At 39.4% G+C, this 27,749-nt stretch overlaps 1 protein-coding gene across 1 annotated transcript; it reads left to right on the forward strand.

The window, feature by feature from the left end:
- The first annotated feature begins 67 nt into the window (after window positions 1-67).
- Window positions 68-26,640, forward strand: mms19 (MMS19 homolog, cytosolic iron-sulfur assembly component). Its single transcript, XM_053510772.1, has 31 exons — window positions 68-176; window positions 741-789; window positions 4,868-4,968; window positions 5,807-5,892; window positions 6,166-6,240; window positions 6,332-6,401; window positions 7,648-7,776; window positions 7,999-8,060; window positions 8,248-8,334; window positions 10,179-10,253; window positions 10,370-10,447; window positions 12,003-12,141; window positions 13,736-13,890; window positions 14,143-14,221; window positions 15,014-15,139; window positions 15,540-15,621; window positions 15,699-15,796; window positions 15,867-16,016; window positions 16,652-16,807; window positions 17,745-17,847; window positions 19,899-20,001; window positions 20,812-20,886; window positions 21,000-21,126; window positions 21,277-21,383; window positions 22,598-22,654; window positions 23,726-23,912; window positions 24,014-24,096; window positions 24,984-25,148; window positions 25,290-25,349; window positions 25,489-25,589; window positions 25,682-26,640. The coding sequence occupies exons 1-31, from the start codon at window positions 98-100 to the stop codon at window positions 25,710-25,712; spliced, it is 3,075 nt and encodes a 1,024-aa protein (XP_053366747.1). The 5' UTR covers window positions 68-97; the 3' UTR covers window positions 25,713-26,640.
- The last annotated feature ends 1,109 nt before the right edge of the window (window positions 26,641-27,749 follow it).

A 27,749-nucleotide genomic window follows, 5' to 3' on the forward strand; every position in this document is an offset into this window, starting at 1 on the left:
TATTTTTTTTAAATAATAGTCTATAATTATCCTGTAATTTATTTCCGCGAAACACGATCTGCGCATGCGCACAGGGAGATGTTTGAAGTTGTTCGCCATGGCTGCTCATCTGTTAGCTCTGGTGGAGGAATTCGTGTCTGGACAAGACGACAGTTCGGCTGCAAATATCGCGACAGGTATGTTAATCAGTCTCCGATTTGTATGCCATACATATGCTGTGGGTATGAACGAACAGGATGTGTGTGCACTCCATAACTTGCTTCTTAAGCTTGCACTGTTAGTTCCACACATATTCCGGCTAAATCCCACCCCCTTAAACTCTGATTGGTTAAGAATTTATACCGCTGAGGTTTAATTGGTCAGGAGTTTCTTTAGTTTACCAGTTGTCTAATCACAGTAGAGAAGGCGGGATTAAAGGAATACGGGTAGGGGAAAAACAGTCACCGTGTGTAGCGTGATAAGAACGCTGCTAGCTGTGTGACCACATCCTGTGTGTGTGTGTGTGTGTGCGCGTGGCAGAAGCAGAAAGTGCTTGCGTAAAAACTGGTCCAAACTAAGCTAAATTATTGATGTCGTATTTACTGCATGATTTCTGATGTAAAGTGGAGGTTTTAAAGGCTGTGAGTGCACGTGGAGCATACAGAATAAAAAGTTATGCAGTAAAAAAGGTCCAGAGTTCACACTGATGTCTCTCCTGCACTCTGTTCATTCATCTAAACTAATATTCATCTTTCTTGAAGGTGTCAAGGCTGAACAGTTCTCCATACTTCAGCTGGTTGAGGCGCTTGGGTAATGTTTTACACACACACACACACACTGGCACCGTTATACGAGGTTGTATCAAAAAGGTTTTCGAGATTTGTACGTCCTCTGTCCTAAAACTTGACAGTCTGGCAGCTGAGGACGAATTCTCTATGAAAAATGATGTTACGTCAAAAAAAAGACAGTGAGCATGAGCTCGGTCGACCCGTGGACCTTCCACTGTGAAGACTGTTGCTTTGTCTCAGAGTTGTTGTACCCATACACCCAAGATTTGTTACCGGTAATGCTCCTCGACATGAAGGACGGCTCATACATAGTACGCTGATGGAGTTCTTGGCAGACTTCAATGTGATGTTCTTTTTGTTTCTGGGCCAGCGGACCGGAGACGAACTTGTCCACAACTTGTGTACAAATCACAGTGCGAGGATCACCTGGACTGTTCCCTATAACACACCCACAAAGGCGGCAATGTTGGGGATTGTTTGCCGATAAACACTGTGCACACGTGGCCAAATAGTTTCGACATTTCAGAGATGGAGTTTGTTGAAGGGGATGAAGACATCTCGAACGACTCATTGCATCATTGCTGCAAACTCAACAAATCATGGCAAACGTCTCTGTGGCAGATTTGCCCAGTTTCACACCGAATCTGCCTGTCCATGATGGAATTGTTGACGTGGTAACATACATGGTCAGAATGGCACTGGCTCCACAGCTCCAAAGTATACACAGTACCAGTCAAAAGTCTAACTCCATGGCCTTCCCTGATTTTTATTTTTTTTGTTGTAAAATAATATCAAAGGCATTCAAAATCTGCAATAATCTCCTTTGAATAGTTGATATTGAGATGTATCTACTACCTATGGTCTGTAAATCCTTCATAACGGCCCTAATCTGAGGTGCTTTTGAGGTTAATTGGTGATTTCTGAGGTAACTGGTGACTCTAAATGAACGTCTCCTCTGCAGCAGGGGTACGTTTTGGTCTTGCTTTCCTGGGAAGGTCTTCAGGAGAGACAGTTTCATCATGGAGCTTGATGGGTTCTCTAAGTGAACTTGACAATACTGATCTTGCAAGAACTGTTCCAGAACAGCTGAAATTCGTGTCGACTGTTATTTAATTACCTAATGCCATTAATGTTACATAATTGTTTTGGTAAATCTCCAGTGTTGTTCTATAATGTAGAAACTAAACCCAAACTTTTGTGAGCAAAACTTTTGACTGGTGCTGCACACTGTGAGGATATCTGCAACGTTTTGCCACTGCATACCTTTTTTTTTTTTTTTTAAACAGAATTCTTTGATTCTTACAATTAATAATTTTGACATGCTTACTGATGAAAACGTTGGAGCAGATTTACTTAAAATCTTGTGTCAACACTGTTACAACGCTGGACTAAAAACCATCAACAGGACTCCAACATGGTGACAGTAATCACACGTATAACCAAAACGTCAGATTAAAAACCGACGGCGATAGTCAAAATACCCCGATCTTGTTTCCCTGATTGCTTAGATTGATGATGTAATCAGAATTTAGTAATTTTTCTAATTTTTAGCCTACTTTTCTTGTTCTATTGCCAGAGGATCTTGCGTGTGTTATCTGAGTCCAAAAGTTTGAAGGTGCTGGAATTAAACACTGTAAAACCTGCTAAAGTCACTTTTTAAAATTAAAGTAACATACATATACAAGTAGGCAGCACGTAGTGGTTAGCATTGAGGCTTCGCACCTCCAGGGTCAAGGGCCCGATTCCCGCCTCGGGGTCTGTGTGCATGGAGTTGGTTGGTGGGTTTTCTCAAGGCACTCCAGTTTCCTCCCACAGTCTAAAGACATGCAGAAGGGCGTTCTCAAATTCCTCTTAGTGTATGTTCCCAAATTGCTCTTAGTGTGTGTGTACAGCACAGTTTGGTGATCTCCCTTCAAAGAATCAGGAACAAGAAAATCGTAAAACTTTTCTGAACTCCAGCTTCAGGAATCCTGAATGTAGTAAGATAAAACATCAAGTTGGATATTAAAATCTACACATATGTGATAAATTGGCAAAAACAAGGAAATAAGGTAAGTCCCAGATTAACACCAGGATCCTGTAGTTTGCAGATGACACCAAAGTCATTGGTCTGATCACCGGAGGAGAGGAAAAGTCTCGAGAGAAATCTCTCCTTAAATGTTGATAACACAATGGAGATGATTATTGATCCCAGGAGAAGGAGAAAGGACCCGATTTACATCAACGGGACTGAGGTGGAGAGGGTAAAAACTTCTGCCTTGCTTGGCTGGGAGTTTGCTCAACGTCTCTCGAGGAAATCCCAGCAACGCCTCTTCTGTACTTCTTAAGAAGGTTGAAGAAATCTGGCAAGGCATCAACCAGAATCCTCAGAGACTTCTACAGTAGTGATGTTCAGTCGAAAGTGTAATCACCAGCACAATTACAGTCTGGTCTGGGAATCGCACAGCTCAGGAAAGGAAAGCTCTCCAGCGGGTGATTAAAACCGTGCAGTCCATCTGTGGAGTAGCTCAGGACCTTTATTACAACATGAACCAGGGTTCTCAAGTGGACTCATCACATTATAAAGGGCAGCACACATCTGCAAAACTCTATTCTATTAGAGTCTATAGTCTATAGACTATACTCTATTATAAGTCTATTCACACTTCTGCCGTCTGAAAGGCGATACAGGAGTGTGAAGTCGCGGACAAAAAGACTTGCAGATAGCCAACACTCAAAAGCTACACACACATTTTTACTGTCTAGAGAAAATCCACCAAAGTGTTGTTCATCACGCAGAAATCTTCTGTCCATCAAACATATTTTATTTGACTGCAACTCTTTTACTCCTCTAAGGAACTTGTTTTATTCTTTTGACACTTAAAAAAAGGTTTTATTTTATCTTATCTAGTTTTAATATTGAATAACAAAAATGACTCTCACCATGGATATAGCCTTAGAAGTTGGCATGGTGTTAAAAAAAAAAAAAAAAAGAATTCACGAGCCATGAGACTTCTGAATCTGGTATAACCTAAAATCCTGATTATACATGAATCTCCCTACATTTACATTTAGGCATTTGGCAGACGCTCTTATCCAGAGCGACTTACAAAAAGGGCTTTAATGTTTAAAACTCCTATGTTGTTGTTTTTTTCTTTTTATATGTTTGTATGTTCCTAGGTGTGGTCGGGGTTTAAACTTTTTAAAATGTTTTGTGTTTTCCCATGCACATGACAATAAATTCTAATTAAAAATCCAAGTAAAAAACTATTGGAAACCTTCAGTTGACACACATCTTAATTAATGTCTTTTTGCACATTTTGGCAGTTTTACTAAAAGTTATTTAAAAAGTTTGCGCACCAATTAACTAATGCGCTCTGTCTTTTTTTTTTTTTTTTTTTAAAGACTAACTACATCATTTTTGGCAGTTTTACTTCACTCCTTTTGAAAAAAAAAATGACTCCAGCCTGATCATATCATTAAGCAATCTGTTATGCACAACCCTCTTCCTGTCGTTCCTTAGATTTCTGACTGGGCTCTTGCAAAACTCTTATTCTCAAACTGTTCTTTTGTTGATTAAGTTTGCGCTTTTTTTTATTTTTTTTATTAAAATATCTTTTCATCTTCGTCTGTCTAACAGAGTTCTGGAGGTTTTGTCCTGAAATACATTAATACCCGTAATTTTCTCCAATTTGACTAGACCCCCCGTCCCAGCTGAGGGCCCTGAAGCCGATCCTTAGCACAATGCTGCCACCACCGTGCTTCACTCTGGGCATTGTGGTGTTTTTGGTGAAATATACCTGAAAAATCCTATTTCAGTCTGATCAGATCATAAACACGTTATGTCACAAGTAATTTATTTATTTTATAAATATTTATTTATTCTTATTGTTGCTGTAAGAAAGGTCTCATGTCTTTGAACATGGCTGCAGGAAATGCAAGTTAAATAAAATAAGGTCAGAGTGCAGCGCTTTAGTTTCAGTAAAACAAGCAAACGGTAAAAAAGAAATCCGACAGTTAACCACACTGCAAGTGTATGAATGCAGCACACTACAACTGTCTAAGAGAAGTGTTGTTATTGTTCTGCATGCAGCCTGACAGACTGTTTTATTGCTGCTTAGGTTAAGTTTAACAAGCTCTCAGACTCAGACCCGTGGCCGAGGGGTGCAGCTCCTCTCTCAGGTCCTGCAGGAATGCTACGGTGGCCTTTCAGAGAGCGAACGTAAGCCTCAGTCACTCACTTTCTCTCTCTCTCCCACACACACACACACACCACATCCTGCTCCAGCTTCTCCAGCACCAATGAGCCTGGTGAGCCTGAAGACATGGTTTTGTAAGCTGGTACCCATTAGCAGTACATTCTAACGTCTTTTAAATGTGACATTAAATGGATAAAAAGAATTATAACATCCTTTAAATTAAAGGGGTAGTTTGAGTTTTTTGAGTCACAAAATTTAGGTGCTAATGGGTACATTACAATCACTCTGGGTAGTTGAAATATTTCCAGCTTTGCAGAAACTAAATACTAAGTACCCCCTTACTGCCTTCACTTTCCATTCTAAGTGAAAGCATATAAGACCATTGCCAATATTCCCAAGAGTGGACGTCCCAGCACATTCACCCCAAGATCAGATGGTGCAATGCAAAAAGCTACATCTCAGACCCTACAGGCCTCACTGAGCATGTTAAGTGTTAACAGCACAATTGGATTGAAGAAGACTGAAGAAGTACGGTTGTTTGGAAGGGTTGCCAGGAGAAACCTCTCTGTCTTAAAAGAACATTAAAGCACAACTGAGGTTTGTGAAATTGCATCTGAACAAACCATAAAGCAGATGATACCCAGTACCATGTTTGGAGAAAACCAAACAGCAAAAAAACTGAAAATGTAGTGTGACTTTTGACTGATTTAGTATATAAAATTAGGAGCTCAGCACAATATGAATTAGAAATTATGTATACTTTGGCAAATGCAATAAATTATTAATGGTTTTCTTTGTCCTGTAACGACATTTGTGATTAAGACGTTTGTGATTTGATTAACTTTTAATCTTTCCCTGCAGTCAAGGTTCTGGTAACGTTCTACGAGAACAGGCTAAAAGATCACTATGCAATCACGCCACATGTTCTCCATGGACTCTCAGCTCTGGTAAGCCCAAGCATCGAACCGGTACCAGAGTCGATCTGTTTATGTTAAATAATTGATTCATTTAGCAAAGAAATCCAGGTTAATTGTGAACTAGTGATGGCAGTTTTTATAAGTTTTAATGTCAGGGTCATCAAAGAGCTACATCTAGGTGTTGGATCAAAATCTGTTGTTTTTTGTTTTGTTTTTGTATCAATTAGCCGATCTGCAATGTGATCGGCTTGTAGTTGGCCTTGTTTGTGAAACTATAAGCTGTGAATGATGTCACTCTTGCAGGCGAAGTGCACAGTGCTGCCTCCTGGTTCAGCAGTGTCGATACTTAAAGCCCTCTTCCAGGATGTGCATGTCCAGGTGAGTGCTGTGGATAGAAATCTGTGTTTTAAAGTGCTTCAGTTATATAACCTCATGTAATACCCTAACATAAAGTTTTTTTTCGTGTTAGTCCCTGATGTTGACGGAGCGGTCCTACGCCTACAAGATACTCATCAGCCTGATGGACTCGAGAGAAGACGGTAAGGAAGATGGCGGGTGTGTTATACACAGTGGTTGTACCAGTGGCAGTAGGATAATTCAACACATTGCTGTTCTTTTCAAATCTTTCATAATGAAGACACACAAATAAGAGGTCTAAAACAATAAATACTTATCTTTTATACAGAAAGTAAACTATTGTACTGTAACTATAAGGGGTGGATCAGTGGTTAAGACATTGGGCTACGGTTCGAAAGGTCCCAGGTTCAAATCCCACCACCACCAAGTTTCTCCTGTTGGGCCCTTGAGCAAGGCAACTGCTCAGATGTATAATGAGGAAAAAAAAAGTACTATAAGTCGCTCTAGATAAGAGTTTCTGCCAAATGCCTAAATAATAAATATCTTTCTTTTTTTATTTTTTTTATTTTCACAAATTACATCTCCAAACGTAATATGGTGTACCTGTCAAAAGTTTGGACGCAAGTTCGGATTTATTGTGTTACTTTCTGAAACGATACTAGAGATTTCCAAACTATGAATTATGTAATCACGTAACAACAACAAAAACAGCCAGCTGTTATTTTAAAACACAAATTTCAGCCGTTCTTGCAAAAGCAGTATTGTGTCAAGTGCATTTGCAAAATCAAGCACCATGATGAAACTGTCTCTCATGAAGACCTTCCCAGGGATAGCAAGACCAAAACTTACCTCTGCTGCAGAGAAGTTCATTTAGGGTTACAAGCCGAAAAAAAGGCGCCTCAGATTAGAGCTGTTTTTTATAAAGTATTTACAGAGCGTGAGTAGCAGATGCATCTCAATATTAACTGTTCAGAGGAGATTAATACATATTTTAGATGCCTCCATAGATTTACAGCAAAGAAATAAAAATCAGGAAAGACCCCCCACTCCCAACACACACACCAAACTCCATGCAAACACACCGGAGGTGGGAATCGAACCCCGACCCTGGAGGTGTGAGGCGACAGTGCTAACCACTCTGCCTAAATGATATAGATGGATGGATGTACAGTATATTAAACTAAATTCTATCTGTTTGAATATGTGCACTCTGTATTATGGGATGTTTAATACAGTGAAATGAAAGGGTTAAGGATGCGGTAGTTCAAGTGGCCCTTGAGAGGGTGACGGCTAATATTTGGGCTTCATGAAAGTTTAATCGGATAGTTATTCACGAATGACGCTCTAATATTGTTCCACACTCCTCCGACATGCACTCTCAGACGGTCTGCCTGACGTCTTTCCAATTTTCTTGTCCTTAATCTGCAGAGCTGAAGGGTCTGGGTCCGGACTTTGTGTTTGGATTTGTGCAGGCTGTAGACGGAGAACGAGATCCTCGCAACCTCCTGCTGGCCTTTCAGATAGCCAGAAACATCATCCACAGAGGTTATGACTTCAGTAAGTACAGATTTGGAGAGAGACACACACACACACATACACTCAGTCATGCGTAGGCTAATAGTCTCTGATTGTATTGCAAATGTTTAGTCTGGACTCTTGGTCAGATAAGATGAAGGAATGCTCCACCAAGCCTTTGTCTTTCATTAGTTCTTTCATCGGTATCTAAGCAGATGTCCCTGACTATTTCTTTTTTCTTTCTTTTCTTTTTTTTTTTTTTAGACCAGTTTACAGAGGAGCTCTTTGAAGTCACGTCCTGCTACTTCCCTATAGACTTCACGCCTGTATGTAGATCTCCAGTTTCTCCTTAAAGCATAGTAATTTTTTTTATCACCTTTGGACTGTCTGGTAATCTGTACTTACTAATGTCTATTTTATTTTTAGTTTATTTAAGTAATGTTCATTGCAAAATGCTGCCCAGCTCCATTTCCAATTCCACAGCTGATATTTTCCTCTCCGTGTTCTGTTCAGCCGCCTAACGACCCTCACGGCATCACGCAGGAGGACCTCATCCTGGCTCTACGGGCCGTTCTAACGGGCACGCCACGATTCGCAGAGGTAAAGTAAAAGCTTCAACAATCTGCTCTTTTCTGTGTTTTAGTTTCCCAGAAGTCAAATATACACTATTTAAATCTACACCGTCAAATCTACACCGCTAAAATGTGTAATGGCGTCAAATCTCCATTGCCCAAATTTACACCACTATAAATATACCGTCAAAACTATACAGCTAAAAGGTATAATGACTTCAAATCTACACCGCAAAAATATGCAGTCAAGTCAAAACCGCTCTTAATGTACAGTGGAGCCTTGGATTATGAGCATAATTCGTTCCAGAAGTGGGCTCATGTTCCAAAACACTTGTAAACCAAAGCATATTTTCCTATAAGAAATAATGTAAACTCTAATGATTCGTTCCACAACCCAAAAATGCATGCATAAAAATTATAAACATAAAATATAAATAAAAATAAAACAAATCAACCTGCACTAAAAATAAATCTTGACGGATAAATGTTTCAGTTTATGCGTCCAGGCGTTGTGTGCGTGTAAAGCTAAAAAAGGAGAGAAGGAATCAGCCCCTCCCTCCTCCCTCTTCTCATCTTACACAGTAACCTCCTCTCTTATTTGAGTTTCACACACATTAACGGAAAAATTAAGAAGGAACATGGCTAATAACACTCACGTGAACGCATACTAACAATCACTGCTGTAAAGTAAAAATAAAACAAATGAACCTGCACTTTACCTTTGAAAAGAATCACAACAGAGCAGTGTTTCCATTAGAGAGAGAAAGAGTGTGTGTGTGTGTGTGTGTGTGTGTGTGTGTGTGTGTGTGTGTGTGTGTGTGTGTGAGTGAAGACTTACACACTCACGAGAGGAGAAGGGTGGGGGGGTGTGTGAGTGAGAAGGGGAACGGTGTCCAACGACATGCACATGCATAACGGCAGGCTGATACAGAGAGAGAAAATGGATCTTTAACCTCTCTAATGAGACTTGCTTTTGCTTTACACTCGCGCCGTACACACACCTTAACACATCCACTGAACCTGGTAATTAAGCAGATGTAAAATCATCTGTGTTTGAACAGAAGAATCACCAGCCTGTGTTAGACGCTGGTCGGAATCGGAGATCCCTGGCTGAAAGACTTCAATCACTAATAGTTACAGTTTAGAGTCAATTCTCAATCACTAAACTTAAAGGTTAAACTCTAAGGATGCTCATACTCGAGTTTGTTTTAACACATATAACACCACTTGGTTCTCGATACGGAACAGAAATTCATAATATACTGCGGAACCTTACACACGAATCCCCTCCCTTATGAATTCTCGCCTTAAGAATTTAAATTTTGCTAGAAATTTGCATCCGCATCCAAAGCATTTTCGCCGTATGAGGTTCGTACAAGAGAATTCATAAATTAAGTGGGGTTTATCGTATTTCACTTAATTAACATATAAGACTGTATGACATTATCGACGCTAAATGGGAGCAATACACATCTAAGAACTAAGAACCGGGATTATTTTTTCATTTTCTTTATTGACGTGTTTTGTTTGTTGGTTGTGCCTTTCTGTTATGCCTTACACATAAGCTTGAGTCATAAAGGAAATAAAATAAATTAGTTTTGCCTTCTCACCTCATGTTTTTTTTTAAATGGTACAAATCATGCAAATTCTCCCAAACTTTTGAGCACATAAATATATATCTAGTGTGTGTGTGTGAGGGAGAGAGAGATCTACTAAGCAAGTACTACTGTAAAGAGGAAGTAGCTCTTTTCCAAGTCCTTCTGTTTTACATTGTTTGGATGTGACACCAGCAACATCAAGTTCCCTATTCAAATTGTTACAAGAACACAGTTATTGTGTGTTTTATTAAATTTGCATTCTTCACACCAACAGTTCCTGGTGCCATTACTTATCGAGAAGATTGATTCGGACGTCCAAAACGCCAAGGTGGACTCGCTGCTCACGCTGGTAAAACGTCATCCAGACACGACTCTTCTTTTGAGTACTCAATTTTTTTTTTTGTTGTTGTTTTTTACACAAACACTATGAAGTAAAAAGTAATAACTGGTTCCTTTCTACTACAGGCTGATTGTGCTCCTGTATACGGACACACGGAGCTGGCCGAGTTCCTCCCAGGCCTCTGGTCCTCTATACGCAGAGAGGTGACGCTTCTTCTCACAGCTTGTTTACATTCCTGCCAAATATTAAAATATATATACAGTGGGGCAAAAAAGTATTTAGTCAGCCACCAATTGTGCAAGTGCTCCCACTTAAAAAGATGGGAGAGGCCTGTAATTTTCATTATAGGGTGTAAATTTTCATCACATTATAGAATATTTTAAGAATTTATTTGCAAATTATGGTGGAAAATAAGTATTTGGTCAATAACAAAATTTCATACCAATACTTTGTTATATACCCTTTGTTGGCAGTGACGGAGGTCAAGCATTTTCTGTAAGTCTTCACAAGGTTTTTACACACTGTTGCTGGTATTTTAGCCCATTCCTTTATGCAGATCTCCTCTAGAGCAGTGATGTTTTGGGGCTGTCACTGGGCAACACAGACTTTCAACTCCCTCCAAAGATTTTCTATAGGGTTGAGATCTGGAGACTGGCTAGGCCACTCCAGGACCTTGAAATGCTGCTTACGAAGCCACTCCTTCGTTGCCCTTGCGGTGTGTTTGGGATCATTGTCATGCTGAAAGACTTTCTTTATCTTTTCTTTAATGCCCTTGCTGATGAAAGCAGGTTTTCATTCTAAATCTCACGATACATGGCCCCATTCATTCTTTCCTTTACACGGATCAGTCGTCCTGGTCCCTATGCAGAAAAACAGCCCCAAAGCATGATGTTTCCACCCCCATGTTTCACAGTATGTATGGTGTTCTTTGGATAAAACTCAGCATTATTTCTCCTCCAAACACAAAGTTCTATTTTGGTTTCATCTAACCATATGACATTCTCCCAGTTCTCTTCTGGATCATCCAAATGCTTTTTAGCTAACTTTAGAGGGGCCTGGACATGTACTGGCTTAAGCAGGGGGACACGACTGGCACTGCAGGATTTGAGTCCCTGGCGGTGCAGTGTGTTACTGATGGTAGCCTTTGTTACTTTGGTCCCAGCTCTCTGCAGATCATTCACTAGGTCCCCCCATGTGGTTCTAAAGAGGTAAAGCTGCTCCATGGAGATACGTTAATGTTAATTTCTACTTTCTTAATTACTTCTATATTTATTTGTGAGGATTGAGGGAACAACTGTTCACAGCAGTAATAACATGTTATAATAGGAATGAAGTTATTTCGCAGATGTTTCTCAACTTTAAACATGTATGAATATATTTTAAAAGTATAACATCATTGAAAAAAAAGTGCTGGTATTGGCACATTGCTATGTTGCAAGAGTTTTGAAACACTTAAGTACATGCTGATGTTAGAAAAAATCTTCACTTTACGGCTTTGCAATGGTGATAAAACAGTGTGCCCTGGCGTGTTAATCGTTACATAAAAATATTTCTGAAGACGCTGATTTCTGAGAATTAAATCATTTATTAGTGTGTTGAAATGAATGAAATCATGATTCACACTGATTCTCTACCAGCCCAAAAAAATTTCACTCCCTCACTATAAAAACGTCCAGGTGCGTCCTCTATACAGTACATCGCCCCCTATGTTGCCCGTTTCTGAGACTAAAAGCTTGCGGACTTGTCTTCATGTTTCAGGTGTTCCAGACGGCGAGCGAGAGAGTCGAGTCGGCGGGTCTGTCCGCTCTTAGCGCCATCACGTCCTGCCTGTCCCGCACTGTCCTCAAGTCTGATTCTGGAGACGCTCTGCAGTCGTTCCTGGAGCTCGTCATCAAAGGTACCGGAGTATGGCAAGAGATAATACCTCTCTCATCTCTGTCCCAATGAGACAAAAAGTGTACTTTCAGTGGTCAATATTTAAAGGTCCCATGTTGAAGGAAATTTCAGATATCCAGCAGCAACAGAAACATTGACACAGAGGCAGGTTGTAGATGTGATTACACACTGTATACTGTATCTCTTACATATAGTCAGTAGGATGTGAGAACTGACCAGACGTTACGAGTGCAATGCTAAGGACAAAAAAAAACTACAAGATGTATATGAAGCATATAAATAAATAAATAAATAGGTAAATAAAAAGTTAATGGCAGTGCAGCCATGATGTGCAATTAGTGTTATTGCTTTAACGGGTTAACAGAGGTTTTAAAGCTCCCCTAAAGTGTGTGTGTGTGTTAGTGATGGGTTGTTCATGAACAATTCATAAATTTTTTTTTTTTTTTTTACACTAGTCTTTACCATGACTCAGAAGAACAAGTGATCTCGTTCATTTTCTCCTGGGCGCGCATGCTCAACGCATCGCAAAACCTCTGTATGTTCTTTACAGGAAACAGAAATGAGCGGTTACCTTTGAGTCTTCTAGTCCGAATCAATTGTTTTTTTTTTGTCTTGTTACTCCCATAGACCCTATGCAGTGCAATAGACTCAAAAGAACAAACGACTAGAAGACTCGTAAGAAGAACCGTTAAATTTTTTTCCTGTGTGACGAACTGCATAGCGTCTATGAGAGTCACGTGACAAAAGAACGAACGACTCCGACCAGAAGATACGAGAGATGGGCTACTCTATATATCTTACTGCTATAATAATTCTGTTTCTTATAATATGTCCTTAGCTGCATTGTAATATTTTCATTACTCGAGCCAAAGCCAAAATGTGTGTATGTGGACCTGTTGGGGATCTGTCTATTGAAAATGTAACATTTATTTTATTTCTGATCAAAAGAACTAAATGATTAAAAAAATATTTGTTTATTTTAATAGAGTTTTAAAGAACCGATTCACTGAAATGAAAACTTCCCATCACTAGTGTATGCGTGCGTGAGTGTGTGAATGCTCCACAGATGATTCCCCCTCAGATAATGCCTTTTGTTTCATACCTCAACCTCCCCTTTTTTCACTCCTCCCCCGAATGCACAATTTCAGTCTCTAAGTAAATGAGCTGCTGCTTACATCAGGTCACAGTGGGGAGAATCATTATTGTATTGGCTTGTTTAAGCCTAAGCCAGTAAATTAATGCACAAAAATACAAAAGCGAGATTTTTCCTCCACATTTTGTTTTAAACACACAAATTATCGACCACAGACCATCTGCAGGTCTAAAAATGACTACTTATGACCTTGAATTGTTGAAATACAGGTGGTGACATTTTTAAAGCCAAGTTTATATTTTAACCCTTATTGATAAACATCTAACGAGTTGTTTTTTCTTTGTCAGATAACCAAGCTTGTAATAATCGCACACTTTAACTCTTATTATGAAGCTGAACCTTGCTTTAATCTAGAGAGCCATCTGTTTAGTAAGAAGCATCATCACGGCTCATCACTCAGCAGAATGACCCAATTTACCCACTCTCTCTCTCTCTCTTTCAGACTGTCAGCACCATCTGTGTGAGCCGGATCTAAAGCTGGTGTGGCCCAGTGCTAAGCTGCTGCAGGCTGCGAGTGGCGCCTCCTACAGGGCGAGCCTCATCGTAACGTCGGTGGTGCTCCCTGCACTGCTCGAGCAGTACAACTCCAGAACTCAGGTCCGTTTCATATCTCTCGCACGTGAAACATGAATTAATTTACCTTTTTCTTTCACTAATTGTCTGTGATGTGATCATACTATCATACATACTATTTGTATGTTCAAACAAATAGTTTTTCATTTTTACTTTTTAGAAAAGAATTAAAGTATGTTTTCACTTTTAAGCTTATAAGCAAATAAGTCAGAATAATTGCCACAGTACTATAATCTATTATTTTATATATGTGTGTGTGTGTGTGTGTGTGTGTAGTGTGCTCATCGGCGCACTCTGTTGGAGGTGTTGCAAGGTTTCATTCAGCCCACGGTGAGGAGCCAGCCTGCGGAACTAGGTGTGTGTGTTGTTCATACTGTATATTTGTAGGCTGTTCATTTTTATTGCATTTTAATAAGGTTTAAGTTGAGATAAAACTCTTAATTTAATAACGTACGTTTAATAAGATAAGATAAACCTTTATTCATCCCATAGTGGGGACATGGTCATAGCAGCGTAAAAAAAATGTGGACAGTTCAGTGTATAAATACAATAGTTGCGAAAATTGCACTAGGATAATATTGCACTGTTTAAAATTGTTATTGCACAAAAATGTAAGATATTGTGACCATATTGTAATTATATTATATTAATATGTTACTATATAATATATTGCATTTTATATATAAATATATATATATAATCTAATATACCTTAGAAAATGGTCAGCTGGAATTTTGTTTATTTGTTAAAGAATTAAGTCATTAATGTTTTGTTTCATTTCTTTCATCGTTTACATACTATTTATAAACTATAAATACTAAAACCTTCCTTAGTCCTTATTCCGCCAGACACCCCGTCCCTCCCACAGGGTTTAATTAAAGCCAATTAAACAGGGTTACATCTAAAAGTTATAAAGAGCTGACACTGAAGACTCATTCCAGAAACAGAAACACAAGACATGTCATTTGTAAACAGCACTATTATAGAACTGCTCTTGTAAAAAAAAAAAAAATAATAATAATAATGATAATAAATAAATCATCACCTTCTGACCGAATAGAAAATTAGATTTTTAAATTAGAATTCCACAACCGTAAGGTATAAATGATTTGTTCTTTTTCCTGCTTTATGTTTGAACCGTGCTCAGAGGACAGCGTGCTGCTCCCTTTCCAAAAGTCTCTAAGCAGCGTGGTATTTTCTGCTCTGTCTGAATCGAACGCGTCTCTCCAAGTCACAGCTACGAAAGTTCTTGCCACTCTGGGACAGCAGTCAGGTGGGTGAATACAAACACACACATGCGCACACACACACACTACCACTCAAACAGGGTTCGATTCCTCTGTCGGGGTCTGTGTGCGGGGAGTTTGCATGTTCTTCCTGTGATTGGTGCGTTTCCTCTGGGGTACTCCCATCTTCTCCCACAGTTCAAAAACATTAATTGTCGTTCCCAAATTCCCAAACTGATGGTGTATCCCGCCCAGTCTCCTGGGATCAGCTTCCCTGTGACTTGACAAGATGAAATAGATGAATAAGTGATATGGGTTCATTTTTCCAAATGATTTAATTAATTAATAAAGATTCAAATTTAGAATTGGCATGAAAAACTTCATGAGCTGTAAACACAGACTGTATATCAAAAATAAAACCTCTTTGTTTTCTTTTTCCCCTTTAAGGCCTGTTAACGGAGACGGATGTTGAACTAGCAGTGGATCACCTGACGAGGCTCGTCGTGGAAGAAGACGACGCACAGCTCAGGTAAGATACCAACCAGAGTGCAGCATGATTCACGTTTATCCGAGCTTGACTGAATAAAATGTTCCTCACCGTTTCAGCTCGGCGGTAACAGACTGCGCGGGATCTCTGGCTCGTCTCTACCCGGCCGTCTTCGCTTCCCGAATGGTCCCGAGACTGAAGGATGTAATATTTACAGGTAGGCACGAAGCTCTCTGACCTGATTTTAAGAGCTTTGCACTTGATTTAACATGGGCATCTTTTAACAGAACGCGTGTCCGAGGGCGACGCCTCGAGTCGGAGCAAAGCAGCAGCCCGAGAGCGCAGCGTGACAGCCCTTGCCTTCATCTCCTCTCAGCTCAGTCTGGTGCAGGAGAGCGCGCCCGTACTGCTTCAGGTCTTAGCCACCGCACACAAAGGTACACACCTCTCTCATACACGGGACGGACAAGCCAGGAGTGTGTTTATTTATTTGTGTTTTTTTATAGCATATAGTGATGATGTTGCTTATTATTATCTTTTTTTTAGAATAGTTGAACCTTGGATTGTGAGCATACGTTGCGTAATTTGATCTGAAAGTGTGCTTGTATATCAAAGCACTCGTATATCAAAGAAACAAAAAAAACACACACTTGGTCACAATGTTATAACAAACAGTACACAGATGCTGACTATACGAGTGACCCCAGAGGTGCGAGGCATGCTGGGCAGTTTCACAGCCCTGGGTTCATGGAGCTGATACAGTACAGTACATCATGACAGCGATGCACCTGGGCAGATTGTTTGTTGTGTGCTGGCTGTTTTTTTTTTTTTCCCCCCATCTGCCTGGGTTTTCTTTTGAATTGATTTGTAAAAGCGTCCTTGAGCGCGCTGTTTATTAAACCTGTTTATTTTTAAATTGTGGTGAGTGACTGACAAGCGCGAGGTCGGGTCGAAGACCGAGTTAGGATTAGGACGAGATAAAATACTGCTGAATCTGTCTTTCATTCCAGTGCTGATGAGTTTCTTTATAATGTCTCGATGCTGAACTCTTATCCTGACTCGCTGTGTGCAGGCAGCAGCAGTTTCTCATTAGACGACGTGATTTCGGTGTGCCAGAGCATGCGGATGATTGCCGGGCACGCCCAAGACGCGGCGGAAATCGGTGACTTTTTTCACGACATTGTCATTCCACGACTACTCGGCCTGTCTCTGCATGCAGCGCTCCATAGTAAGTATATAAACTGCTTTTACACCAAAGTGTTGTTTAAAGACTTGCTTATCACTGAGAGTTTAAGTTGGGACATGAATGAGGGAAAAAAAATCGTTAAAGGGGAAAATAAAAAAAATTGGGAGGGGGGAGGGGGACAAATCTGGGGCAGAAAAAGACAAAGAAAGGAAATAAAATGTGACATAGAAGGAAAAAAATTGGGACCATGTGATAAATATGGCGCAAAAATACGGAAAAGGGCAAGCTCCAGGTACAAACTGAATGTCTTTACATTCAGTTTTACTTTTTTGTTTGTTTGTTTGTTTGTTTGTTTTTCCCAAGGTGGAATTTTTTTTTTCTTTCTTGCAACGTTTATTTTTTTTCCCTACCCACGTCCCTTTAGGAGCTCAGTAGTAATAAGATGAAAAAACACTAGGTTCAAAATCTTGCCAAGAACTAGGTACGTTTTGTACAAATCTTTGATCCATTTCAGTGAAAGCCGATACCATGTAATGTTACGCCAAACAAGATTTTGTTAAATTAGTTTTAAAATAGTTAAGGGGTTCATCTTTGTTGCAGGCAGACATGTAATTGGGCTTTAATCTGAAATAATAATTATAATATCACTGATTTACTTCCTTTACTTAATATTTGCTTCCGTCTCTACAGCATCGATCATCTCTAAGCCTCAGTTGTGGCATGTAACCAACATCTTCATCGGTTTGTGATTTTCACCGACTTGTTTTAGTAAAGTGAACTTAAATTAACGGGGTCGTAGTATGTCATTAGTCAGATGTGGAAAAAGAATTGGCCACGATGCAGCCGCAATGACATCCGCCGGGATTGTGCATGCTGCAGTATTTATAATATCGACAGATGCATGATAACACTAAAGGAAAGGCAAAAGATATAAGTGCACAGAGAATGTGTCGGTGAAACGCTTTTTCACTTGTTGCAGGTCAGACGAGTTCTGGATCGAGCACTAGTCCTCTCACAGATGAGGCGGTGCTGTCTGCTATAGTTCCTGTCATAAGCACTGCTTGTGCAGCACTACAGCCAGTGTAAGTGACTGAGATAACAGGAAAACCACACACACACACACACACACACACACATATACACGTACTCGGACTCCTCCTGCTGCTATAGGCAAATCAGGCAGGCTTGCATGTGTCGGTTAACTGCAGTGTGTTTAACGTTATTACACAGAGACGCTTATACAGTCGAAGTGTGAAAGTTCTCATTGTTATAAATGTACAGAAGAAAGTCACAGCTGTCTTCATGACCTTAGCAGCTCTGAGTGCGACACCCATTCACATACTGATTATCACCATGGTGGCGTAGTGGTTAGCAGAGCGGTCTGGCGCCTCGAGGGTCAAGAGGTTTTCTGGGTTTATGTTTGTTGCGGTTGCATGTTCTCCCTCCGTGCTTGATGGGTTTTCTCCGGGTTTCCCCCCGCAGTCCAAAGACAGGCGATGGGTGTTTTCAAATTTCCCATAGTGTGTGAGCAAGTGTGCCCTGCAATGGATTGACTCCCCCAAGTCCCCTGGAATAGCATGGCTGTCCCAAATATCATTGTTGGGCCCTCAGGACTTGTTTGAGCATTGGTCCATGGGTGGGGAATGAGTTGTGTTGAGAACAACACGCATTTGTTCATAATCATAAACACAAAGGTCACTGTTCCAAATACAGGTAGTTCCCCGACTTACGAACATTCCAGTTACGGACAGACCGTGGTTCTACTTCTGGTTCAGTCACAGAAATGAGAAATGTGTCGGCCTCACTGCTTTCAATAAATCAATCCGTGAACATGAGGATAGAAATGTCTGTCCTGTAAAGCTGTCCTGATGGTGAAAAATCCTTGACAAAACCGCGTTCACAGTCCAATCCAGTTGAGCAATACAGTCATCTGAGATTCCCCTTGTGATTTAAAGACGCAGAGACAACACTTCTATTTCACATGTAAGATTAATTTGCTTAGGTGCGGCTAAAGTTTTTGGCCACGTGATGGCAGTTTGGGGACAGATTTAGTCGAGTGGATCAGTATGCTTTACATTGTATATTTGTGTCAAAGGCGTACAAGATTTACTTTGTCAGACTTAAGAACCAATCGGACTTACGAACGTGCTCCTGGAACAGAACTCGTCGTGACTACCTAAGGTTATATACACATTACCTTTTTTTTTTTTTTTTTTTTACAACAAAAACAGGCTTTTATTAAAAAATAAATTTTTCAATATAACACAGGAGCACAATTTTAATAAAATTCTCACACATTTTAACAATCAGAAATAAATCTGTATGGCCTTACAGAGAACTAGCAAACAAGGTTATCCTTTAAGAACATTTGCTTCCTTTTACTCTGACCATATTCCCCAACTTGGATGATTTTTTTTTTTTTTTTTTAGGAAAAATGTCAGTGGTGTGTAGAATAAATTAAATTAATGAAATAATTGCATAAAAATCTAAATAATGCTATGGACCTGCAGTTATTTAACTACACATAGTTGCAGTTTATTATAGGTCATCTTCATAGTGTTTCAATAATTTAACCTTTTGTTTTTGTCAAACTTCCTTCTAGTTTGTCTGATTATTTGTTGTTAGTCTAGATAAATACGGTTGAAAACAAACTTTTTTTTAGTTAATGTTTTAACTGTTTAAATTATCAAAATGCACATCTACAGTGTAATAAAAGATAAAACCAGAGCGAAACTTGAGAAATAAATTTTGCAGGGCTCTCTGTTTTTGTTCCAGAGAAGAACGTGTGGTTTTTTTAAACAGGAAGGAAGCTATTGCAGAGAAACTTGAGCCTGTTTCGATTGATGTTTTTTGATTATTATTTAATCATTGAGTAGTTTTGATTTTCTAATAGTACTTATTAGATATACAGTACATGAACCATTAACATATTATGTAATAATAGTTGTCATTTACTAAGTGTATTCATGCTAAGGAGAAAAATTGTTCATGTTTATAGAAGGTTATGATCTCATTGTGTACAGTAATTATGCACAGTACTGTTACATCTCTAATATTTGGTAACTCAACAATAGTGTAATAGTCCACTTCAGTTAAGACGTGCCATTCTGAGTCACCCCTCTGGTCTTCTTAGACCTGCTGGTCAAATGGCCGCCCAGGCTGTGTCCCTATTCTTGGATGGAGACGTGTCCTTCCTGCCAGAAAACGCCTACCCTTCCCAGATTGAGCTGCTTAAGGTTAGACATCCAGCTTCGCCTTCTACTCCTGTCATTCTCTCTCTCTCTCTTTCTCTTACATTTTCCAGAGCCTTAAAGACTTAAAACTAGTGTTGTGGCGCAGTGGTAAAGTGCTCGCCCTGTCATCCGGAGATCGCGAGTTTGACCCTTGGCTTGCTCACCAGGGGACTATCTGACCATTTTGATTCATAAACATTCAAATTCCATGCAAACTTAAATAATTCTTTTGATTGTGTAAAGCTGCTTTGGGACAATGCCATTTGTTAAAAGCGCTATACAAATAAAATTGAATTAAATTGATCCCTGGGTGATGCTGTAACCTCTCGCAGCTGGAGGTCTATAGAGAGCTGATTGGCCAAGCTCTCTCGGAGGGGAGGGATGGGAGGTACTTTGTGCCCCCAGTTTAATTACAGCTCTACAGCCAATCAGGGGTGTCTGTGAGCTTACGCGAGCGAAAGGAGTGGATAGCGCTGTCCCCTGAGTGTGTTACGCCGCCCCCAATGGTGCATGAGCAAGCAGTTTGAAATGATGCGGTTGGCCGGTGTCACGTGGTTCGGAGGAAACATGTGATAGTCTTCGGCCCTCCCGACTGAGTGGTAGTAGTAGCCTTAATGTGGGAGCCCCCTAGTGACGGGGAGGAATTAGACACGACTAAATTAGGGACAAAATCTGGGGATCCCTATTTCTACTGTAAATGATTCTACTGTTAATGTCTTTAAAAACAGATTTTATACCGAGACTTTTTTCAGTAGATATTTGTGATGTAAAGTAGAGAATGTAAGCTTGATGTTGTGTGTTTTTGTCGGGCAGAGCGGGTCAGAGTGTTGCTCGCAGTCACAGCTGGTGTGTTTGCTCATGGCCTCTGTGTGTTCCCTTTCACAACAAGTAAGTTAATACAAAAACCCTTTATTTATCAAGTAATAAACACCATCATAATCAACTCCAGACACTCACTGTGTATAAGCTGAATGTATTTAGTTGCCACACTTGTGTGTCAGGTGGACATTCCTCATATCGACCGACTTCTAGCCGAGTTGGAGGAGCTGATCTTCTCATGCACCCACACCTTTTCCTACACATCTGCAGCCAAGTGTTTCGCCGGCCTGATCAACAAGAGAGCAGCAGGTGTGTGATGAGCCCACAGTCACTCTCACCCTCGTGTGTTGTCAAGCCTCCTGTTAGGATGTTGTTATTTGTATCTAAAGCATGTGAAAAATTTAACCTGGAGCGTTTATTTATTGTGTCTGTGTAGTGATTTGGGTTTTGTGTGTTTAGGCCAAGCCCTCGACGCGGTTCTGGAGAAGACCTTAAAAAGAATAAGTGCGACGTTGGACTGCAAATCCTCAGCACAGCGAGTGCAAGCCTTCACTTTACTCATCTGGGTAAAATAATAATAATAATAACAATAATGACAATAATTATTATTATAAGAGAGCATGTACATTATAATCTTATTTCTTACAATTTCTGTTAATCTCCACTCTGACTGGTCAGAAAGAATTGATGGGTCTTTAAATCAAGAACAATTTGTTTTGTTGGTTGACGCAATTACTTGAATCATTGGGACAGTTTTGGATTCAGTTTTAATCCACATTTTATAAACGTACAAACAGTAATGGTTTTAAAATTAACTAATTCCCATAATATTTACCACAGACGCGACTTACATATTTATCTCATTATACATCTGAGCAGTTGAGAGTTAAGGTCACAACAGTGGGTTGTGGGGTTTGAACTTGGGACCTTCTGAACTCCAATGTCCAATGTCTTAACCACTGCTCTACCCCTGACCCGGGAAGAAGTCCATCTTCTGCAAATCCTCACATTTTTCAAGACTATAATTTCTGCTTCTTTATGACCAAAAGGTGAAAAAAAATTACTGCTTTGTATAAGAAGTGACATTAAAACATTTAACACAACTTAAATGCAAGTTACACAATGTTTTAATGTTAATTATATCAATTTAGTAGTTTTAATATTTTTTTTTAGTAAAATCTTGTAAGAAATGTAAGTTGCTTAAGGGAAATATGACAAACATTACTGCTTTTGGAAGTAAATATGATTGAATATCGCAATGTCCAAAAATCAAGCTGAATTGAATAAACAGTCCATTTATGATTCACTGCTCTACAAATGACTCATCTTTACCATTACACGTGTCCTTGTGCATAATCATTTCAGTATGGACAGGGCTCGCTCAGTGGTTAAGGTGTTGGACGTTAAGGTTCAAACCCCAACACCACCAAGTTGACACTGTTGGGGCCCCTGAGTGAGGCCCTTAACCCTCAACTGCTCAGATACAATGTCGGTCAGTCTGGATGAGGGCTTTTGCCAAATGGCGTAAATACAAACTTATTATTAACAGCTATTTATTGGGAAATTTCTGAGTAATCATTTGTGATTTGATGATTTAATGTAATCATACTAAACGTACATGAAACAGGTTGTTGCTCAGATTTTTTTTAGTTGAGCTCTCCTTAGGGTTGTTTTATTTTTTAAAAGACCTTCACCATCAGAGCTGTCATGTTTTGTATAAATGAGAATAGAATTTTTTTTTAGTTGACATGATCACGATTTTATTCTTTCTTTTTTGTAGGTGGTCAAGGCTCTGCTCCTGCGCTACCATCCTCTGTCTATGAACCTAACTGACAAGGTAGATGACTTTTCTTCTTCTTCTGGAATTCATGAACAGGATTAACACCTTTTGTCTTTTTTTTTTTTTTTTTTTTTCCCTTTATCCCTCAGTGAGTGTAATTATTTCGCCAGCATCGTGTCCTTCTTTTGTAATTCTGCATTAAAGTGTGTATCTGGTGGATTTCGGTTATTGATCAGGGTGAACATTTACCAGAATATTTTGAACAAAATGTAAATGAAGACTGCTTTTCAGTAACAGGATCATAAACAATGCAAAAACAAGCGCATTTTAGGATGAAAATAGCGCATTCTTAAAATTATCTAAAATATAAATAAATAAATCTGTAAATTCTTTCAAACAATAATTTAATAAATAAAAGTTTTGAAACGTAATGAAACTCTGTATCAGAAACCGGGCTCCAAAGTTGGGTAAAATCCAAAAAGTTGGTCTGATCTCTGCAGCCGTCTCTGAAGTTTATCTTATACGGTTATGTATAAATTAGTGCCCCCTCCCAGGGCAATCAGGTCATCAGGCATCACAAGTGTAGTTCCAGCTTGAAAGAACATGATCATGTGTGTATAATTTAAGTTTAGCAAAGGCGACTTCAGTCTGCCCTACAACGATTTTCCAAGCAGTCTGGAGGCACAGTTCACTTCACGCGTTTAATCTTGTTCTCCAGCCGTCTGCAGTTGCAAGTCAGTGTCCAGTTTGTCTCAGACAAAAGCCTGCTCTGTGGCGTGTACAGATGGAGACCTCTGGTGTTCAAACTGTGCAACTGCATCACATATATAATTTATAGACTGCTTTTTAAATTTCCCCAAACTGGAATTGCACATTTTCATAAGCAGTGTCACATTTTATTTCTATTTTTTTTTTTTTTTTTTACAGCTTGATGAATCGTCTCTTTATCATGTCCATGGGTCCAGGCACTGTAGCTGATGGAAACCCCTTTCTTAGCTTTTTATGTGTTAAGTGTTTGCCAACATTAGGTGTTGAAGCAAAATATATTGTAATAATATTGTATATTCAGCAAAAATATCATTTTATAATTTTCATAATGAATCCCCCCTCTCTCTGTCTTCTTTGTAGCTCTTCTGCCTTCTCAGCGATGATCAGTTAGGTTCACAGGCAGCAGACAGTTTCTCGCTACTTATGAGCGACTCTCCAGATGTGCTGAACCGCAGCTGCCATGCAAATGTGCGCATTATGTACCGCCAGCGCTTCTTTACAGAGAACTCTGCTAAACTCGTACAGGGCTTCAACTGCGCCGAGCGAGGTGCGTACAGATGGTGTCACTTATTACACTAAAAACCGCGAGCGCTGCTCTATCCTGATATCTGTTCTCATAATATTGTTGCTTCTTTTTATTTTTTTTAGAGAAGAGATCTGTGTTTCTGAAGGCCTTGTCACACATTGTGAATAATCTGCCCAGACAAGTGCAACTCACCGAACTTCCTGCTGTGAGTATATCAGTATCAGTCAAAAAAATTTTTGCATCACAGGACGCATCTTGACATCAATTAACATGGTTATTTACATGAGAAGGCACTCACTGCGTTAGTTAGGGTTGAAGAATTTTATTGCCAACTGAATCGAATTAATCCTTCCAGGAATTATGAAATCAAATCGGTACATATTGTACATGGTTATCAAAATGTATATTACACATGTAATTAGTAAAAGTGGTGTTAAAATGAAGAGGGGGGGGGAAATAAAATATAGTCGCTATAGCTAATACAACATGTTGTATAAACAATAATAATTAAACACAGACACTGTGCGCTAATGAATACTAATGAGGATGCAAATGCAGCGGTCACGTGACAAAAGTGTAGCAACTCGCTCATTCGTTTTCAGAGACCGAGCCTCCTTAAACTGTTGCCGTCTTCCAAACTCTTTTTGTCTAAACTAGTCTGATAAACCTGTCTTATTTTTTTTCTCTTGGAAGATTCTGGAAAAAGCTTGCATTGTTTTGTTTTAAAGAAAATTATAATGAGGTTCACATGATCTCAGTGCCATGGAAAAGGAGGTTGGGCCTAATTAGCGTACTAAAAGTGTTGTCCTGCACAAAACAATTTTCAACAATTATTTTTTTAGAGATAGATGTACAAGGCCAAGAGAATAGCGGTATCATTTTTTAAATGTTCTTGTTATTTATTTTGTAATTTAACAGTCTGAATTAATCTTTAGGTATTTAGTTATTTAAATCCCAACTGAACAGGATGAAAAAAAAAAACACACACACACAAAAGCAACTAAAAGTCCTATCTGTAGAAGCCAAAGCTGATTGAATAGAACCCCAGATAATGTTTTTGTTCGCTTTGACTTGCGTCTTGTTACTCCCCAGTTGCTGCCGCTGCTTTTAGAGGCGCTCTCGTGTCCTGATGAGGCGGTGCAGCTGTCCACTCTGTCCTGCCTTCAGCCGCTGCTCATGGAACCTCCACCCGCTCTCACCACACAGCTGGAGGCCCTTTTCACCCGCCTGCTCGCTCTGACCGCCAGCCCTGACATGGTACACCGCTCACCATATTGCCACTTTATTATTATTATTATTATTATTATTATTATTATTTTATATTTAATTATTATTATTTTTATTTTTTTATCAAAAGATCGAATTGTCTGGTAAAACCCTTTCTCCTTATTCTAACAGAAAGTGAGGATTACCGCCCTGCGCTGTGTCCACGCCCTCTCCCGCCTGCCTAGTCACATGGTAAGATTTTCGACGCGATCGTCATCAATAAATCATGTTCATACAATGCAAGCGATCCTTAAAGCGTTACTGAGTGTCGAACTTTGTGTATGTAATCAAATTGAGATCTGTTTTGACCTTTTGAATTTCGCCGCCGCAGGTGTTGCCTTTCCGCGCCAGGGTGCTGCGTGCTCTCGCTAAGCCACTAGATGACAAAAAGAGACTGGTGAGGAAGGAGGCGGTGGCAGGCCGGAACGAATGGTGCATACTACTGATTGTCACTTAATTGGATTATCAGATACATCTAGACCTGTTTTTGCAGGATGTGGAATAAGAATGCTCGTCTCTTGCAGGTTTTTATTGGGAGGTCCAGGAGGAAGGTGAATTACAGAGAGAGAGAGAGAGAGAGCTGCCGTCCATCAGAAGTCACCCGTCTCTTCCTCATCTTTTTTTTTTTTTCGTATAGCATCGCTCTAATCCTTTAGGACTAGATGAAGACGAATGTACTAAAGTAATGCACTGAGCTCACATCTGTCACTTCTTCTTTCTGAGCCTGAGCAGGCAATGCAGGAATTCTGGGAAAACTTTTGGTGCTTAAAGATAAACCTTGTTTACAGAATGTTTTTACTCTTCTTCACCACTTGTGTGAATCACATAGACCGCTTTCTTGCACAAGACCTGCCCCATCCCAGTCTTGCCATGAATCAGAGAGGTGCAAACAGTTTTTTTTTTTAACAATAGAAATGGAAAGCAAATGTTTTAGCTTGCTAAAAGTGCTAGGCATGTTTTTTTTTTTGTTTGTTTTTTACTTCGTCAAACAAAAACTGACATTTCTATATACACGTACAGACCACACCTACCAGTCTTGCTTTCTAGGATCAATTTGGTTCATGAAGATTTTTGTTAACGCTGATGATGATGATGATTCGGTTGTTTGCTTTCGCTGCATCTTTGGAGGCAACAAATAAGAGAAAGGAGCTGCTTGTGAAGGACGTCTGTATGCAGCTACCGTTAAAGCAGAATTACATGGTTTTACTGGAGCACTTCCCAAAAACAGACAAATTATATAGACAATACAGACAAATGTTATAAAGTTATTGTACTTATACTGCTTAATATTCGGATCATTTAATTTCAATTCATTTTAACAGATCAATAAAAAAAAGCAGATTTCATTTCGGTTCTCAGGTTTTGGAGCAAAAACCATGAAACCAGAACTGTGCGATTTAACCTATATTTTGTTTATTAAATAGATGTGTAAATTTTCGATTAAGAATTAAGTCACACTTTTTGACCCATTTTATCTAAGTGTTCATAAAAAAAAAAAAAAAAACTTTTAACGTGTACACAATACTGCCACCTACTGGACTAGGGTGTGGCACCAGCAGATGAGGAGAAGGGGAAGAAAAAAAACTTTAATGTATAAGAGATGAAGATTTCTTTTTTAAATCAATAGCACAGGTAGTCCCCGACATACGAACATTTGTGTTACAAATTTCTGCAGATACAAACGGCCCACGGTTCTACTTTCAGTTCGATCAATGTACAAAAAATAGACACTGCAGTGCACCAGATGCCAATATTTACAATTGTATACAATATTTCAGTGTGTAAGTGAATGTTTAAAATGTCTAAAGTCCGGTTTATTCTATGTGTGCGTGTGTCTCACAGGTTTCATTGAATCAGTCCGGGAGCACAATGATAGAAAATGTCTATCCTGTAAAGCTGATGGTAAATAATCATAATTACAGAAAATCCTCAGCAAGACAGCGTTCCCAGTCCAATACAGTGGAAAACAGCTCTAAGACACAATGGCGTCCAGGGTTCAGAGACAAAATTGTAGTAGTACATTGTCTGCATGTCTACAATGGTGCAGAGACAACACTGTGACATTTCCTTAGGCACGGTTATGTTTTTTGGCCACATGATGCCAGTGTGGGGAAAAGGGACCGATTCTGTCGAGTGGATTGTTATGCTTTACATTGTATATCTGTGTCAAAGGTGTACGAGACTCACTTTGTCTGACTTACAAACGACTTCCCTTCCGTTCATAAGTCGGGGACTACCTGTACAAGTTACACAGCATTTCAGTCCATGATATTGTTGGTAGGTTAAATACTTTTAAAATTTGTTTAAAAAAAAAACGTTGTTTGAAATCAAAAATTGCAATCCCCAAAAATCAAATTGATATAGGATTTATAGCTGTACTAGTAGGGGGGTCACTTTCCTAAATCGTCCCTTAGTATGAATTTACCTTTACACGATGCACCATATCTGAACCAGCCTCTAATTACAGGTTTTGTTCCCTCCTCATGTTTCTGTGATACTCAGAATCGACCTGATAGAGTGCTTAAGATGAAGGACTTCATAAATGTCAAGAATTTTTCCTTAGATGTTCTAAAAGACTGGCACTTTGTTCCC

The sequence above is a fragment of the Clarias gariepinus genome, chromosome 14 (genome assembly GCF_024256425.1).
Source record: "Clarias gariepinus isolate MV-2021 ecotype Netherlands chromosome 14, CGAR_prim_01v2, whole genome shotgun sequence".
NCBI lineage: Eukaryota > Metazoa > Chordata > Actinopteri > Siluriformes > Clariidae > Clarias > Clarias gariepinus.

Bases quoted from the DNA above. Each gene is read 5' to 3' on its own strand.
- mms19 (XM_053510772.1), top strand. From the start codon at position 98: ATGGCTGCTCATCTGTTAGCTCTGGTGGAGGAATTCGTGTCTGGACAA. The intron at 8,061-8,247 runs GTATGTAGATCT...TGTTCTGTTCAG, and splicing joins TCCCTATAGACTTCACGCCT to CCGCCTAACGACCCTCACGG. The intron at 16,017-16,651 runs GTACACACCTCT...CGCTGTGTGCAG, and splicing joins CTTAGCCACCGCACACAAAG to GCAGCAGCAGTTTCTCATTA.